The sequence below is a fragment of the Ovis aries genome, chromosome 2 (genome assembly GCF_016772045.2).
Source record: "Ovis aries strain OAR_USU_Benz2616 breed Rambouillet chromosome 2, ARS-UI_Ramb_v3.0, whole genome shotgun sequence".
Taxonomy (NCBI): domain Eukaryota; kingdom Metazoa; phylum Chordata; class Mammalia; order Artiodactyla; family Bovidae; genus Ovis; species Ovis aries.
Genome location: NC_056055.1, coordinates 132,447,486 through 132,465,712, shown reverse-complemented (window position 1 = coordinate 132,465,712; position 18,227 = coordinate 132,447,486). Strand labels below are relative to the sequence as shown.

Below are 18,227 nucleotides of genomic sequence, written 5' to 3'. Positions count from 1 at the left end.
AATGCTTAGAAGTAGGATTAAAAGCCGGTGTACACTAAACTGTGAGTGTTAACTGATGTCAGCCCTGCTCCTACTCAGAAAGTGGAGTGTGACCATCCAGAGCTGATGACACTGTCTCCTTGCCAGAAGCAGAGTCTCGAACCCACACAGCAGAGCTGGAAACCACCCCACTCAGGGTTCAGTGGATGCCATTTGTCACGCATCTCAGACAGAGGCAGATATTTAAGATGGAAGAGGCTTTACAAAACCCTGTGGCCCAGGCCATAGGGTCAAAGCAGAAAACTATGTTTCATGGAACTCTCAAGTCTCACATGATATTAATAAAAGTAAAAGAAAAATGGTAAAACTGAAAGAGATGTCCATGGTCAAATGTTTAAGAAATTCAAAATTAATCAAGGTTAAATGTGTTTCTTTCCTGGAGTACTTTTCCGAGCCTTCAGTATTTTAATGTGCAGGAAAAGAAAGTGAAAGTGATAGTCAGTCCGTTGTGTCTGACTCTTTGCCACCCTATCCATGGACTGTAGCCCGCCAGACTCCTGTGTCCATGGGATTCTCCAGACAAGAATACTGGAGTGGGTTGCCAGGCCCTTCTCCAGGGGATCTTCCTGATCCAGGGATTGAACCCACGTCTCCTGCGTTGCAGGCAGATTCTTTACTGTCCGAGCCACAGGGAAGCCCCAATTATTGAGCCTGAGACCTCTTTCTGATAAGATATTCACTAGGCTATGGATGGACACTTCTGTTCCTTAGGGGCACAGTTTGAGAAATACCGAGAGATAATACTACGATACCTGGTTTATAGACGAGGGAGCTGAGGCCCAAGGAGAGCTCGGGTCTTTGGATTCTGGGTACCCACTCTTTTCCGTGGACTGATCAGAAATCCGAGAAAAGATAGCTGCAACCACCATTCTCGGCAATACACATACCCTGGGAGGGTGTCCTAAAACCAATACTTGTGAAAATGCGGTGCATACACTTTCCCTTCCTGGCTCGGGGAAGACGCACAGACCCTCTCGAATCGTGATTACCTGGTACAGAGGCATACAGATGCTATCAATCCACTCGAGTTGCAACCGAGGCAGCTCATCCTTCCGGTTCCGGTCAAAAATAGCCTGTAATGTGGGAGGAGAGCCTTGCTTTATTACACCACAGACGTTACGGGTGCTTCGTCAACCACTTTGCCACAATGATCCTATTTTTACCAACTGAACACTTCACAAATCACAATCAACATTTACACGTACTTTCTTTTCCTTTATCTGTGATGAGAAATAAAGTATTTTCACCTCTTTTTATGAGATTTGTAAGCGGATTTATTTGGACTTTATAGCATGCAACTCCTTGGGGCCAAAATCTGTCTTCAGATATAGGTAACTGCTACTAAATCAAGTCATCAGGTCACTGGGAACTGGGTACAAGTCAAAGGAAGGGGGAATGTTTTATTGCCACAAAATAGTGCAGGCTTTTATTTTTATAGTGAGAGAGTATGGGATAGATTGGAAAAGATCCTTAAAAGCAATGTCATTTTGAATAGGAATTATTTGTGTTAATTTTTCAGAGTGGGGACAATTTTGTGTGTTTTTCAATAAGGTCCTGTCATTAACAAATTCCTAAATTTTTATCTATCATTGGATGGATAATGGGAGAACAGATGGCAACCCACTCCAGTATTCCTGCCTGGAAAACCCCATGGTCGGAGGAAACTGGTAGGGATGAACAGTGAGGGGAAGTACCCATTCTCTCCTCGTTCCCAGCTTTTAAACTTTATGATATTATGATGTTTAGAAAATTTCTGAGAGAAAGAAGTGACATATTTCTGTTGGACAAACACTGCCCCGTGTCCTCCCGTGAGAATGCCCCTCCCTTTGTTCTTTTTTTTATGCATATAAGCTTTATAACCAGAGGGCATATTTTCAGATTCAACTTATAGATTCAAGTTTTTATCGATTTAACTTATCAATAAATTTTAAATACATACACATGAAATATGTTTTTCCCAGATACAAATGAGATTGTCTTTATCTTAGATGACACCCACACAATGGCTATTACTGTAAAGCATTAAGCAGGAGTCACACATTATTCGGAGGAGGCAATGGCTCCCCACTCCAGTCCTCTTGCCTGGAAAATCCCATGGATGGAGGAGCCTGGTGGGCTACAGTCCATGGGGTCGCTAAGAGTCAGACACGACTGAGCGACTTCACTTTGACTTTTCACTTTCATGCATTGGAGAAGGAAATGGCAACCCACTCCAGTGTTCTTGTCTGAAGAATCCCAGGGACGGGGGAGCCTGGTGGGCTGCCATCTATGGGGTCACACAGAGTTGGACACGACTGAATGACTTAGCAGCAGCAGCAGCAGCAGCAGCAGCAGCAGCATAACATTATTAAGTATGCTGCAGGTTCCAGGTGCTGTATCAAGTGTGTCACGGACATGACCAGCTCAGGGACAGGTAAAGGCTAATTCCTTTATTCTTAAAGAGTAAGGCCGGGGTCTAAGAAGCAATCCCGCTCCGCCTTGCTGTCTTATGGTAGGTTTTGTCTTTCTTCTAAATAAAATGTGGCATCCACATCATTTTGGTGTTCACACAGGTCATGAGGGCAGACTCATGACACATCCTTGGTCCATATATGTTGAAAAATCCTGTATCCTTTAGACTTAGGAACAAAGGTGAGACTGTGTGGGGCTCAAATCATTTGCTGCTGAGGCTCACAAGAAGATAGAAGGGTGCTGCTGAGGAAAGTATCTCCAAATTAGGGAGACGGTCACTGCCTCCCACTGGCCCGCTCATCCTTGACTGCCATGTGGAGTGTAAATATCAGGAAGGAGGACTAGGCACTCCAAGACACTGTGAAACATGCTGGAGGAAGGGCTGTTTCTGTGAACTACGTGGATCTTGGTTCAATATGTCCAAGATTTAAAAACATTTAAATGTTTTAAAGCCATTTAAAAAACATTCTGTTTTACCCTGTCTATAGTTCTCAATGTTATCTGAAATTTTCTTATTTGTTTAATGACTCTTTCTGGTGCATAGGATACACTTTAAAAAAATTCACTTAAAAATATTCACAATTAGCTGTGAAACCATTACAACAGTCAATTTTAGAACATTTTTATCACTCCAAAGGAAAAAAAAATGACATACCAATTAGCAATCTCTCTTCATTCTTCCCCAAATCCCCTAATACTTAAGCAGTTCACAGAATCACTTCCTGCCTTTATAGATTTGTCTGTTCTGCAGAAAAATGTCTGCTCACATTTTATGTTCATGGAATCAAATGATATGTGGTCTTTTGTGTTAGGCTTCTTTAACTTGGCATAATGTTTTCAAGGTTTACTGTGTAAGCCCACATCAGCACTTCATTTTTATTGCCAAATGATATTCGCTCATATAGATATACCATATTGTATTTATCCATTTATCAGTAGATGGACATTTGGGTTGTTTCGACCTTTTATTGTGTATAATGCTACTACATTCAAGTTTTATTGTGTGGATGTACGCTTTTGTTTCTCTTGGGGTTATAATTAGAGGTAGAACTGCTTGCCACATGGTAACCCTAGTGTTTAATGTTTTGAGGAACTGCCAAACTGTTTCCAAAGCAGCTGAATCATTTAAATTCCCACCAGCAATGTACAAAGTTCCAATTTCTCCACATTCTTGCCAACTCTTGTTACTGTCTGTCTTTTTGATTATAGTCATCTTAGTGGGTGTGAAGTGGTACCTCACTGTGGTTTTGATTTGTATTTCCCTGATGACTAATGATTTAGGACACTTTTCTTCATGTGCTTATTGGCCACTTATATATATTCTTTAGAGAAATGTTTATTCAGATCCCTTACCCATTAAAAAATGTGTTGTCTTTCTGTTGTTGAGTTGCAATAGTTTTTATATAGTATATATTTCATAAGGCATTTTATACATTTATATAATAGCTTACATATATTGCAGTATTTTATATATATCCTAGACATTAGGCAGGCTTCCCTGGTGGCTCAGACGGTAAAGTGTCTGCCTGCAAAGTGGGAGACCTGGGTTCGATCCCTGGGTTGGGAAGATCCCCTGGAAAAGGAAATGGCAACCCACTGCAGTACTCTTGCCTGGAAAATTCCATGGATGGAGAAACCTGGTAGGCTACAGTCCATGGGATCTCAGAGTCAGACACAACTGAGCAACTTCACTGGTTAGATGTTAGGCCCATATCAAATATCTGCTTTATAAACATTCTTTCCCGTTCTGTGGGTTGTCTTTTCACTCTTTTGATAGAGTCTTTTGATACACAAAGTTTTTAATTTTGATGAAGTCCAATTTCTCTATTTTATCTTTTGTTTCTTATGCTTTTGGAATCATATGTAATGATATGTAAATGCAACTGTAAAAAATGGTAATGTTATGTAAAATATCATTGCTGAATCCAATCCAGAAGATTTATATCTTGTTTTTTCCCTGAGAGTTTATAGTTTTAGCTCTAACATTTAGGTCTATGATACATTTTGAGTTTATTTTAGAGTCTGGTGAAAGAGAAGGTCCATTTTCATTAGCATGTGATAGTCCATTGTCCCAGCACCATTTGATGTAGAGATGATTTTTTCTTGATTGCATTATCTTGGCACCTTGCCCAAAATCAGTGGGCCATATCTGTAAGGGGTCATTTCTGGAGTAATCACTTCTCAACAAATGTTTGATGAGTGGAAGTGTGAGATACCACTTTGTGCTATTTCCCTTTACAAAATTTTGCATCTTGTAATTGATCCTAAGCGAAAATTTATTTAATGTCCATATTTCCTGCCAGTTGACAAGCTTCTTGAGGGCAGGGAAGATGGTGCTGCCTCCTGTCTTGATGCACTGCGTCCAGCTTCATGCTTAATACTCGAAGGTGGTCAAGCACGTTCTGTTAACTGACTCACTGCTTCCAGTATTAGTCTGGATGAAGTTACTCTGTTGACCTTTAGGACTATGACACCTGAAAGGGCCCTTGGACAATTTTATCCCTAAATATCAAGGAATGATGGATACAGAAGGTGCCAGATCTGGTTGTGCACATTTCTAGACATTTCTGGAAAAGCACTAATGTGGGATACTCCTGTTACAGCAGCTAGGCCCCTCCCAAGGAGATGGTCATCAGTTGTATTAAGTAGGCCCCTATGGGGAGACAGTAGCACGTACAGCTATGTTTCCACCATAGAATTAATTTCATTTATGTCTCCAGGAAAACCCTTACCTGACTCTACAAAAGTTCCTTAGTGCTGCGCCACTACACCTGCCAGCCTGTCAATGCTGGCAATTAACTCATATTTTTTCCATTTAATTAAATGACCTGTAGTATTGCTGCCGTGTAAGGCCTTCAGAGCAGGACTTGGAAACAGTTTTTTAAAAGAGGAAACAAGCTTTTACTTGAAAACAGATATACTAAATAATAGGTGGCAGAAATTTGGATTGTACTACGTTTTACACATTAACTATGTATCCCAATTTAGCATCTTTATTTTATAACCAAATTTGATGACACCACCAAAAAAGAACAAAGGAATGTTTTGAAACCAGTATAAACAGATATTGCTTTGGAAATTAAAATAATTGATGGGTGTGTTAACCTATGTAGTCTCCTGATCTATTATGGGTCAACAATAAATAAAGAATAGTCAAAATTAGTAAGTCTGAGTTCTGACTTCAAACAGGTGAAACTCTTCAAGCTAGAAGCTCTTCTGCCGCTTTTCCTTGTTTTTAAATGTCAGTAAATAAAAATGTTTTAAAACTTGAAGATCTTATAAGTAACTCCAAATATTCAAAACCTAGTTGATCTGAATCTTCATAAACAGACACTCTTGATAGCTGACACATTCCTCGAGCTGCATTGAATCTTCTGTGCTCTGGCAGACTTTAGAATACTCTGGACCATTCTTGAATCATTGGGTGATATGTTTTGAGCTACTCTTTCATTAAGAATAAAGAGACTGCCGCCTCCTTGAGGCTGGCGACTGGGGCATTTATGTCTTTGTTTCCTGATGGGTAAAAACAGAATCATCCTTAGCCTACAGTAAGCATTCTCAAATAGTAACTGAATGGTTGAATCCAATAAAAGCAGCATTTCAATCAGCAGAACCTTGTTTCCCGGGTGCAACTTTTCATCTTGCAAAAAAAGAAACAGACTTGAAATGGTTTGCTTTCAGAATTTGGAAAAGTTCAAAATTGGAAAGTAAAATCCAGAATATCCATTATTTACTGCACCTGCTTGTTCTAGCCCCTCAAGGCTGGACAGCTTGCCTTTAGGTTTTTGTTTTTTCCTGTCTGTCTGTTTCAACGTAGCCACTGACTGCATATGAAGCATCAGCCCTGGGCTTTGAGTTATTCAAGTATTACTCTGCAATCCTCCCTTGTGCCTGCTTCTCCCAGGGTGGGAACACAGGAAATGCTTGTTAAGTAATCAGCCCTCTTAATCAGAAACCTGGGAATAACAGTGTTTAGCATCTAAGTTTAATTAAAGTTTGAAACTTTCAAGAGTCCTTCCTTAAATTCATTCTCAGCCTTTCAAGGTGCACTCTGAAGTTATTTTGAAATGTCATTCGAAAGGGTAAATACATCATAAGAAATGGACGATCTTACTGAAGGGGTAAGTTTCAGTTCTGCTCTCTCCCGATCGCCTTGTTCAAAGAACTCGCTGGTTACAAGTTCAGCCACCTGAAACACAAAAATATTTTAATTAATGGGCATATATAATTCATCATGAGACACAAAAGTTATTTCTGGCTTATGTCTATGGCAGTTACCCTCAAGACAGACTATCATTTGAAAAGCTTATGAGGAAGTTCATTAACCTTTTGTGTTTGAAAGTATGATAGAATTTAATCAATGAACCTGATTTCCTTTTAATTCGATCTTGTGCATTGTATTTTTATTTATTTTTCTTGAAATAGAGTGAAGTACAGTTGCAATCCTTAGACATATGCCAATAGACAATCTCTGAGAGTAGAGCTCACATCAGATGAGGCATGGATATGTAACTTTCAAGGGAGGGAATGTTCTTATCCAGAAAAATGAAGCAAATACTAGCCTAATAATAATTGACATTATAACAGATCATGATACTATATTTGTAATAATAATTCAGCCAACTTTTTGGTTGTTTCTGTGCAGATTTTTTTACTTTGTTGCACACATATTTTAGCCTGGCTACATTCTGCCATCATAGAAACTTTTTAACCATGTCCCCCTACCAGTATTTGTGTGCACTCTGGAAGGGTTAACCCCAGGGCCCACCCTTTGCTTCCTACTGTAGCAATCAGTCAAGGGGCAGGACTAATGCCAGATTTGTTGTTCATACCAGACCTTTCTGGTATTTTGGGGGGAAAATAGTTATTTATGTGTTTTTGGCTGCACTGGGTCTTGGCTGCTGCTGGGGGGCTGCTGGCTGTGGTGAGCAGGGGCTCCTCGTCATTGCAGAGTGTGGACTTCTTGCTGCAGTGGCTTCTCCTGTTGTGGAGCAAGGCTCTAGGTGAAAGGTCTTCAGAAGCTGCGCAGGCTTAGTTGCTCAGCAGCATGTGGAATCTTCCTGGACCAGGGATCGAACCCATGTCCCCTGCATTGGCAGGTAGATTCTTATCCACTGTACCACCAGGAAAGTCCTATAGTATGTTATGATATGACTTGAAGAATGTGATTTGGTTTTAGGCTGTCTCCATCCACATAGTAAATAACTATTTATGGTGGGTTCTAGTTGTTAACAAGCACAATGGAATGGCTGTTCTACTGTAAACCACACAGATATTTCCAAAGTAAGGAAATATATTTTTCTACATATCATCTATTAGCATGGATGATTAGAAGCTGCTGATCATGGTCAGACTTACAGAGATTATTTTTTTTCCCCCCAAGTCCTGTGCTTCTATCAATAGGTTTATGGGAATAAAACTGATATAACAGATAAGAGCTGACCGGATATTTTCAACAACACCATGGTGAACATCTGGGAAATCTCTGAGATGAACTAGCTGGATTTACAAAATGTTGAAAGAACAGAAAACAAATTTCAGACAACTTGATGGCAAGAAGACCTGATTTCCAGGCTAATTCCAGGCTCTTATAAAGATGAGGTTCTTAGGTCTGGCAAAGGTTAGAGTGGCTTAATTTTGGTCAAGTGCAGAGAATCAAGATTATTTACCTAAGTATATCTCTCAAGAGATTTTATCAACCATAAATGGTAGCCATTGATAAAACAAAAAAGAATATGTATCACACACACATCTGAGAGTGGCAAGCATAGAGTCATTTATTAACAAATGAAATGGCCAGCGCAGATTTTAAACATTTAAAAAATTCAATAGCATAAAACTAGGTGGAACTGACTGAATCTTCCTGGGATTCCGGCTCACTTCTCTCCAGCCTCTGCCACTGCCTTTCACATTAGCACGCCAAGCCTCTCCTGTTGCTCTCTGGCCTTCTTTTAGAGAAGAAGTGGCCCTCTAAGGACCTGGCCTCTCCAGAACTCTCCCTCGGACTCCTCTGAGGTGGATCTTTTGCACTAAGGAATGTGCGTGTGTATAGCAGGTCACCCCGAGGTGGAGTCCCGAAGAGGTCAGTAGTCCCTGGAAAGCAAAGAAATTAAAACAAAATCCTTGTATTGAGCTTTCTAAAGTGGTTTCATTTTGTACTTCATTCCCAAACATGAACCACCTCTCATCATGCACTGCTGCAGTTGTGACCTTTCATCCTAAAGTATTTATTCATCTTGTACACTTACAAGAAAATACCAACTGATGTCAGTTGTCACAACTGGTAAAGTGGCTCCTGATTGAATTTTTTATTAAAGAAGGAAATTGAGATGCTAATCAGTCCTTGGGGGATGACTGGGGAAACCCGCATGCTTAGAGTCCTGTGTGCAAGGAAGGCCAAGTGAAAGAGACTCCAGTGAGAAAACATCTTCAAAGGGAATTAAAAAACAATCAGCATCCAGGAAATTGGAAAGATATTTCTATTTTAAAAAGAAGTTTCTATTGTTTCTGTCCAACTGTTTCCTAACATCCTACTAGAAATGAGTAAGTTTTTGAAAACATTTAACTCATTCAATTTGGAGACAAAAATGAGATCTTTAGAGTTGTGACAAGATTTCTGATGGAAACATTTAGAAAAACAGGGTTTTATGTTTTATTTCCCTGACCTCATGAGTTTCTGCATCAGTGAGCAGACGTTCAAATCTTGAAAATAAAATAATATTTATATCAGGGACAAAGAAGACCACCTACAAGTGGCCATTGGGCCTCTTCATTCTATAATCTCAATGCAGTAGCTTTTTTCCTTTCAAGTACTTTGTCACTTTCTGACTCCCAGGTGGGCTGCTGCTCCTTTATCTGTGACATGCACTTCACTGGGGTCCTGATGGCCCTGGCACAGCGTCCCTCATCCATCCCCTTTCTAATCTTCTCTATTATCCTCGGTCCTCCTAACTGTTTCCTACTCTCCACCACCTTCCACCCCTATCATAGAGGCCACTCCCCATATAGTATCTGGAAAAGCTACCTACATCTTCTCTGCACTATATTCCCAAACTTTATTTTAAGGGAGGCCATCCCACATGAGGGAGGGAAAGGTGGGCATAGATGAAGAAATAAGCTACGCGACCAGCAAATTCTCCACCATAACCTGCTTTTTAGCTACAAGCGTGTGTGCATGCTTAGTCGTGCAGTCGTGTCTGACTCTTTGTGACCCCATGGACTGTAGCCCACCAGGCTCCTCTGTTCATGGGATTCTCCAGGCAAGAATACTGGAGTGGGTAGCCATTCTCTTCTCCAGGGGCTCTTCCTGACCCAGCGATTGAATCCAGGTCTCCAGCATTGTCAGTTCAGTTCAGTTCGTTTGCTCAGTATGTCCGACTCTTTGCAACCCTATGGACTGCAGCACTCCAGGCTTCCCTGTCCATCACCAGCTCCCAGAGCTTACTCATCGAGTCGGTGATGACATCCAATCATCTCATCCTCTGTCGTCCCCTTCTCCTCCTGCCCCCAATCCCCCCCAGCATCAGGGTCTTTTCCAATGAATCAGCTCTTCGCATCAGGTGGCCAAAGTATTAGAGTTTCAGCTTCAGCATCAGTCCTTCCAATGAATATTCTGGACTGATTTCCTTTAGGATGGACTGGTTGGATCTCCTTGCAGTCCAAGCGACTCTCAAGAGTCTTCTCCAACACCACAGTTCAAAAGCATCAATTCTTTAGTGCTCAGCTTTCTGTATAGTTCAACTCTCACATCCAAACATGACTACTGGAGAAACCATAGCTTTGACGAGATGGACCTTTATTGGCATTGTTGGCGGATTCTTAACTGTCTGAGCCACTTCAATCATGTCACACTAAAGTGAAAACCAAGACTCAGTTGGAAGAGAGTCTGTTTATTAGAGCAGAGTCTGTAGCAAAACAGCGCCACCTGCACCAAGCTGTCATGTGAGCAAGATAAAAACGTTCATTTGTGTTCAGCAACTGAATTTGAGAATATATTTGTTACTGCAGTCAAGCCTAGCTTAGCCTTTACTAACACAAAAATTGGTATGGAAGTGAGGTACTGCTATTCATAGAAAGGAAGGAAGGAAAAGAAAGAAAGGGAATAACCCTAAAATATGTGGCTCGAGAGTCAAGTATAAAAAAGTGAGGAAATGGTTGTTAGAAGCTATAGGGATGAGGATCCATCTTACATGGTGGCAAAATAGTTTGTGTAACGCAAATACTGTAATAAAGCAAATACTGAATCTAAGGAACTTAGGGGAAGAGATTGAAAAAGAAAGCACGTGATGGCTGCTATTGACTGTTTTGCTCGGTATTATAAGAAGTGAGCTCAGAAAAGGGTTGGCAGGTGTATAATCAGAAATGAAAGGGAACAGAGAAAGTCATAACTTCTGGATCTTTTATAGGGATAGAATATGAAGCTGCTTCTTAACCCCAAACTGTGAAAGTAAAAATTGAGATACATTTTGAATGACAAAGATCTCAAGACTTACTTAGCCTCACAACAAGAATGAAATAGAGAGTGTGGCCAGTGACACACAGTTAAAAACTCTGAATGAAAAGTAATTAGCCTCCAATTAAAAAAAAAACAAAACTTTGAATGAATTAGGGAACACACACTACATCCTTTCAATTAGACAAAATGGCCCAGAGAAATAATTTTTGACTACACAGTTTTCTCACTGGTGCCAAATACTGGGCACCAAATACTAGAGATTAACGGTCAAGAGAGAAATAAAGATGTACGTGTGCTCTATTTCCTTCTTCCTGAATGTAAGGAAGCAAAGAAATACAGATCTAAGAAGTTTGTATAGGATCTAACTGTGGAAATGCTTATTAGCAAATGGAAATGACTGGGATCAAAGACCTAAGAAGGAGGCTCAATGTTTAAGAGGCTTTTGGTGCTAAAACCCCCTCACAAGCCTGTGAATATCTAAAACTTAAACCTGGGGCACTCAACCTTCTTTAGAGGGGAAATAAGCTGAGAGAGTTTGACCTCTGAGTCTCACCAAGGAGGACGGTGGAAAAGGAATGATCTCCCAGGATGGATCTAAAAACCATAGAAAATATCAAATTGGGGAGCATGTCCCTGAGAATCAGGGCCCTCGCAGAGGACGCCCCATGGAGCTGGAAGTGTCATCTGAGTGTTTTGCGGCATGGGTGTGTGCTGTGTGCTGCATTTTGGGTGTGTCTGGGCCTCTGGTTTACATCCAGATGTGCTGTAGGGGTGCGCACGTATCACCCAGAGATCCTGGACTTTGAGCTTAGCCCCTTGACCCATGGGCTGTTTGGGTCATCTCCCTTGGAGGGGAGGATGAGTATATTTTGCTTGCAGGAAGGAGAGTGAACCACATTTTTGGTGATTAGAAGGGCAAACTGTGGGAGTTATGTTTTCACCAACTATTCCTCGCTTTCTACTTTCTGGGCACAGGGAAGGATAGCATTTCCTAGCTGGACGGGGTCTTGTGGTAAGTTCTGGCCAATGAATTGTTGGGGGCATGACATTTAACTTCCAGTGAGTGAAAAACCCACCCGGGCCTCTGCTGGAATGATCCAGACAGTGGCTGCTCCATCAGCCCCAGTCCAGCGTGAGGACAGAGGCGCCAGCCAACCCCGGAGGCACGCGCCTCCAGGTGATCTGTTGGTTTTAGCCACCGAGATCTTGAGCTTAGTGGTAACACAGCCCATTCTGCCAGCACACTTGCCTTATTTAAAAAGGTTAACGGGTGCCTCCTAATGTAAGAAAGCATAAAACACTGTTAAGAAGGACTTTGGAACTTAATCTGCTAGAACTTGAATTCCTAGCTATGCAACTTACACTTGTGTGACCTCAGGCTATGTATCCTTTCTAAGCCTCATTTTTCCCATTGGTGAAATAGGAATAATTAGTTTCCTAGGGCTGCCAGAAACTACCGCAGACATGGTGGTTTAAAGCAACAGAAATGACGTCTCTTATAGTTCTGGAGGGCAGGAGTTCAATATCAGTTCACTGGGCAGAAATTGAGGTGCTGGAAGGGCCATGGCCCCCCGGAGTCTCGAGGAGAGGGTCTGTCCTTCGCCTCTTCTAGTGTCTGGTGGCTGCCAGCATCCTCCTTCCCGGGGCCATACCGCTGCAGTCTCCACCTTGTCTTTGCCTTGCCTTCTCCTCTTGTGAAGGTGCCATCCCCGTGCCTTTCTCTTCTAAGGACACCTGTGACTGAACTGAGGGCCTTCTTGAATAATCCAGATGATAATAATGATGGTCCTTAACGTAATCACATCTGCAAAGACCCTTTTTCCTTCTAAGGTAACACAGGTTCCAGGGATTAGGACCTGATGGCCTTGGGTTGCCATTATTCAGCCCCTACAGTAACAACACCCACCTCAGAGGATTTAATGCTATAACACTTACAAAGCAGACATTTAACAGTTACTCAGTCAATAAATATTAGTTTTTATTGTTATGTGAATGTATCTTATTTTCCCTCAAATGTCAAGTCTTAAGATAACAAGTTACTGCTTTAGACCCCACAGCCCACCCAGGAGCTGCCTCATAAACCGGAAAGAGCTACTAAATTAATCAAATCTTAAATTGGGTAGTTATGAGATTAAAAACTATTCTTGCTCTAGAACTAACACTTTTGAACAGTGAAACCAGTAAATGCATTAAATTTTTGGTACAAATTAAATTAGATACCTCATATTTTGGCCAAAGAGCCCTCTGATTTCTAAATAGGCTTAAAAAAAAATCAAATTTCCTTTTTACCTCCTTTTTTTTTTTTCACCAGATGTGAAAAATTGGACCTTGTACTAAAACATGGTTACCTATTCAAAAACACTACGTTTGAAACTCCTGCCTTAAGAAATGGCCAAAGTGTTATTTGGATTTAGTGTGTTAAAAGAAAAAAATCTTACAGAGTCAGAAATATTAGTTCTCAGTGGAAGCATGATAAAGAAAGGCTGGGCAATAAACTATGTCGCCCCTCGGCCTCCTGCTATTTTTTACACCGCGTTAATACTGATGCAAATTGACTCGGGTTTCAGTGCCTGGCAGACAGGGCTCTGGGAATACTGTCCCCCCCAGTCCCCCCTCGGTTGAGCCCTGCCATTAATCACCACTCGCCTGTCTCGAGATCTCCCACGGTTTGGTCACGGCTCCAAGGTCACAGGCTGTCATTAACATTGATCTGAAAAACAGAACCAAACAAAACAGCCTGAATAATCTTTTGTTGCATTCCTAAACAAACCTGTCCTAGATACGTAAATAAATAAAATGGGACCAAGGCCAGCTCACATCTTCTTTACCTCCACAAGGGAAGCACTGTTTATGGTCCCATGTTTAAATCTCCATCGTGCAACCACACTGCTTCGGAGGACAAAGCTCGCGCTCCCTCTCGGTGGCCCTTTTGTTTTGCCTGCGGTAGATCAAGGAAAGCCAAGTCCTGCTTTCTCCGTACCTGAACCAAGCAAGTTCTGCTGAAAATAATTTGTAATGGACGATGCTTTTTATTTTTAACACTCAGCAAGGGAATCCGTATATAATACTACCATAGCTGGTGAACCTATTTACCAAAGTATCACTGATGGATGGGGACGGAAGAAAACCCACAGCAAAAGGCAAATAGCCTGCCCTGTTAGGGGCTCCGGCATTTTTATCGGCTCCACAGAGCTAATATTTACGAGGGAGAGACACACGGTTTCACTCCAGTTTACTACCTGGCTACAACCCTGTTTTACAAGCGTTACGAAGAAGAAACATATTCAGCCACAGCTTTTATTAATTTGAGCACATAAGAAAATACAGGCAAGATCCGGATCAGATCTTTGAGGGGCAGATTTCTACTGGTTTATCTAGAATCCACACTGAACCCTGGATATAAAAAATATGGGGAACGCCAGTTTCAAAACTTAAAATGTACATGAGCATATTAACATAAGTTATCATGCAAACCATGAAAAGCAGTGTACAATTCAGCCCTAAACAGACTACCTTTAAGGAAGAATAAAGAATCGGCAGATAAGGGTCTGCAAGAAACCAAGACAAGGGTTAAAAGGGGAAAGAAGCAAACAGACACCATCACCTGGAGAGTTCTAGAGAGGGAGGCTATGACAACACCAGTTGCAGCCCTGGTGCTCCTAACTGGGTGTGGTGGGAAGGGAAAAAAATCAGGCACACTCTTTGCCCCAAATCTCTCTTTGTATTAAAGCTAGCTGCCTGTGATGAGGAGTAGTGAAGGATCTGAGCTGGGGAACCACATCTTGGCTCACTCCTTTTGGAAGAAAGGGGTGTGTTGTTAAAGGTCAGAGGGCTGTCCTGACGTCAGGTGTTAACATTTCATACCCTGCTGGGTCTGAACGCCTTAGAAACACGTCTGCTTCCCAGATGGCAGAGCAGGCCTGGATGGTGGTGAGAGGTTTGTGTCACTTCCCCAGGAAACTACTCCAGGGAGCAAGGCAGACCGGCAGGTAACAATAGGTCTTTCAAAGAGCACTCAGGCAGCACCAGTTAGGAGCAGCGCTCTCGGAGGCAGGCAGCATCTAACTCCAAACACTGCCAAGCTAAGACCGGTGCAGAGAGACACATCAGCCTATTGTTCATCTTTGGTCTGTGACGCGCTTCCGCAGTCCTCACCATGTGCCTGCCTCTCTGCTAAGCAGTGTACACACTACCTACTAACGAACCTCACACTAAGCGACTCCTCATCACAGGGTGCTATTATGTCTAGTTTCCAGAGAGGTCACGGAGAAGGCAATGGCACCCCACTCCAGTACTCTTGCCTGGAAAATCCCATGGACGGAGGAGCCTGGTGGGCTGCAGTCCATGGGGTCGCTAAGAGTCAACGCAATTGAGCGACTTCACTTTCACTTTCCTGCCTTGGAGAAGGAAATGGCAACCCACTCCAGTGTTCTTGCCTGGAGAATCCCAGGGACAGGGGAGCCTGGTGGGCTGCCGTCTATGGGGTCGCACAGAGTTGGACACGACTGAAGCGACTTAGCAGCAGCAGCAGCAGCAGAGAGGTCAATGGAAGTGTGGAGGGATTAAGTAACTTTCCCAAAGGAAGGAAAGGATTCAGGATTCCGTGCTTATCACAAAGCTGCCGCACCCCTCTTGTTCCACTCCAGTGCTTTTCATTTTAGGACCGTTTTAGGACCCTCTGCTGGGACCAGAGAGGGACAAAACTGTAGGTAATGCGTTGGACTTTGTAGTCTCTCTCCCAGACAGGAAATAAAATCTCTGTGAGCTTGCCTACTTGTACCATAGTTGATCATTACTTAAGTCTCATCTACTCAATAATTTGAAGCTTACTTCTCAAATTCACGTCAACATTAATCAGTCAATCAACAAATTTATTGAGTATCTGCAAGGTGCTCTGATGATGAGAATTCTAATAGCTACCATTTATTGAATGGGGCTTCCCCAGTGGTTCAGTGGTAAAGACTCCATCTGTAGTGCAGGAGCTGCAGGAGACCCAGGTTCAATCCCTGGGTCAGGAAGACCCCTGGAGGAGGGCATGGCAACCACTCCAGTATTCTTGCCTGGAGGATCCCATGGACAGAGGAGCCTGGTGGGCTTCAGTCTATAAGGTTGCAAAGAGTTGGACACAACTGAGTGACTTAGCACACACGTGTTGAACAGGCATTAGAGAGTGATTTATATCGTCTCTATATGAGGTAGAGATACCATTATTATCTCCATTTTCCAAAGCAGAGAATGTTTTGCCTTCCTGGATGGGCGGGGTGGGGGGAGGTGGTTAGGTACCTTGCCTGAGGTTATTATCACTAGGCGGTATCAAAACTAGGGCTGGGATCCAAACAGTCTGACAGAACATCTTTACTTGCAGTGAATACAGTGGAGCCAGAAAGTCTGTATGGAGAAAGGAGACAGAATAAAGGCTGGGGAGGAGGATGGCGGATGTCTAAAACCTTTATCCAATTGGTGAAGGGAGTCAGTTAAGGTTGGGGGCTCAATTAAGGAGGCACCTGGCCAAAGCTTCAAGGAGAGGACTTTAATACCTCTTATTAATTAAGAGGTATTAATAGATGTGGGAATAGTTTAAAGAAGGAGAGAGTGGAAGCAAGGAGGCTGGTAGGAAAGTATAACTAAAAAGGGCATAAAACCAAGAAATGCGGGGACGGAGAGGCAAGGATAAGCATGAGCACTTACAAGGGGAGAACGGAAGGAGGTGAACGGGCAGTTTTAGCTTATTTTTTAGAGTCAGTCTCTGTCCTTAAAAGGCCATCTCTGGAATAAGAGAGGAGGGAGGGAGCTTGCAGCAACTGTTTGTGTCTCGATGTCTGCATAACTCTAGTCTGATTTACACTTAGATGGTGCAATCTGCTTAGTGCCACTGCAGGAATGAAGGCCAGGAATGTCCGCCATGGGGTCAGAAGAGGTCATGTGACCCTAGAGTGTCTGAGACTCCCAGTGGCTCACTGCTGCCACGACTCTCTTCTAGTTGCCAAAATTGCCTCAATAATTATCTTGAGATAATCATAACTTTCTTGATTTGTTCTCTAGTTTTAAAAGCATTTGCAACTAAAAAGAGAACTATTTGCAGGGGGATAAATTGGGAGACTGGGATTGACATATACACAGTACTATATATAAAATAGATGACTAATATGGACCTACTGTAGAGCATAGGTAATCTGCTCAATACTCTGTAATGATGTATATGGGAAAAGAATCTAAAAAAGAGTTCACATATGTATATGTGTGTGTATATATATATTTATACAAAAAACACTGATTCACTTTGCTGTTATACCTGAAACTAACACAACATTGTCAATCAGTGTTTAAAGATTAGTATACTTCAATAATTTTTTAAAAAAGGAATACATTTTAATTTAAAAGATATTTTCAATTCAGTGAAAGATTACATGTATGAACTGCATTTTATGTTTACCAAACAAAAAGATGACACCTTGCAGTTGACAATCTGTCTCACTGCTTTAAATTTTACACACAAATACAGATCCCAAACGGCCAACAGAAAATGACAGTACGGAAGTAACTCAGGTTCTGTTTAGCTTTACCATCACCGCGATACCATTGTTTATTCCAAATATACTGCTTAAAAGCAGAAAGGTGACATCCCCAAAGGCTGGGGAATTGCATGTGGAGTGAGGTCAACAGGTTCTGAGCCGTTAGGAACTTGCTCTTGAAAGCGTATCCCGAGTCCACCTGTGTTAGGGCTGACGGGAAAACTGGGTGTTTTGGGAATTAACTTACATGTGTACAATCCATAGACAATGGAAGGATGAGTAATACTGTGTTAATTTGAAGCTTTCAGAGCAATTATTTTGATACTCAGCAGTAACCTCAGCAATTGTTTAGAATTTATACCAACAAAAGAATTTTCTCTGGGATGCATGTCTCATCGTTGACATTGTTTAGATTGCAGGCACATGGTGATGATAAAAAGCAGGCTAACTTTTAGTTGGTTTTATTACTATTTTAAAATTCTCTGGGATGGTGTTTCCCAGACCGCCCCCTCCTTGACATGCACATGGTCAGAAGCCAGCTGTGAAATGGGGTGGGGGGTGCGGAGCTGCAGGGAGAGGAGAGTTCCTGCAGACTTCATCTCTGCTCTGTGTACTTTGTCTCCAAATAAGATTTTTCTTACCTATAGGGTTCCCTGCAGAAAAGTTTGGAAACCTCTGTGGGAAAATACTCATGTGGAAACACACAATAAGCACTGGCATTTTAGGAGCTGTGTTCCGGAGAGAGGCCAGACCCCAGTGGTTCTGGTAGG

The 18,227-nt window shown here is 42.1% G+C and overlaps 1 protein-coding gene across 3 annotated transcripts in view; it reads right to left on the bottom strand.

Annotated features, from left to right (window-relative positions):
* PDE11A (phosphodiesterase 11A) overlaps positions 1-18,227 on the bottom strand; it is a 462,517-nt gene that overhangs the window by 35,220 nt on the left and 409,070 nt on the right. For all 3 annotated transcript variants that reach the window (XM_042243674.2, XM_004004552.6, XM_060409727.1), the window contains exons 17-19: positions 13,592-13,655; positions 6,605-6,679; positions 1,029-1,112 (exon numbers count right to left, since the gene is read on the bottom strand). In XM_042243674.2, coding sequence (XP_042099608.1) covers positions 1,029-1,112; positions 6,605-6,679; positions 13,592-13,655 — 223 coding nt within the window. The remainder of the gene's footprint in view (positions 1-1,028; positions 1,113-6,604; positions 6,680-13,591; positions 13,656-18,227) is intronic.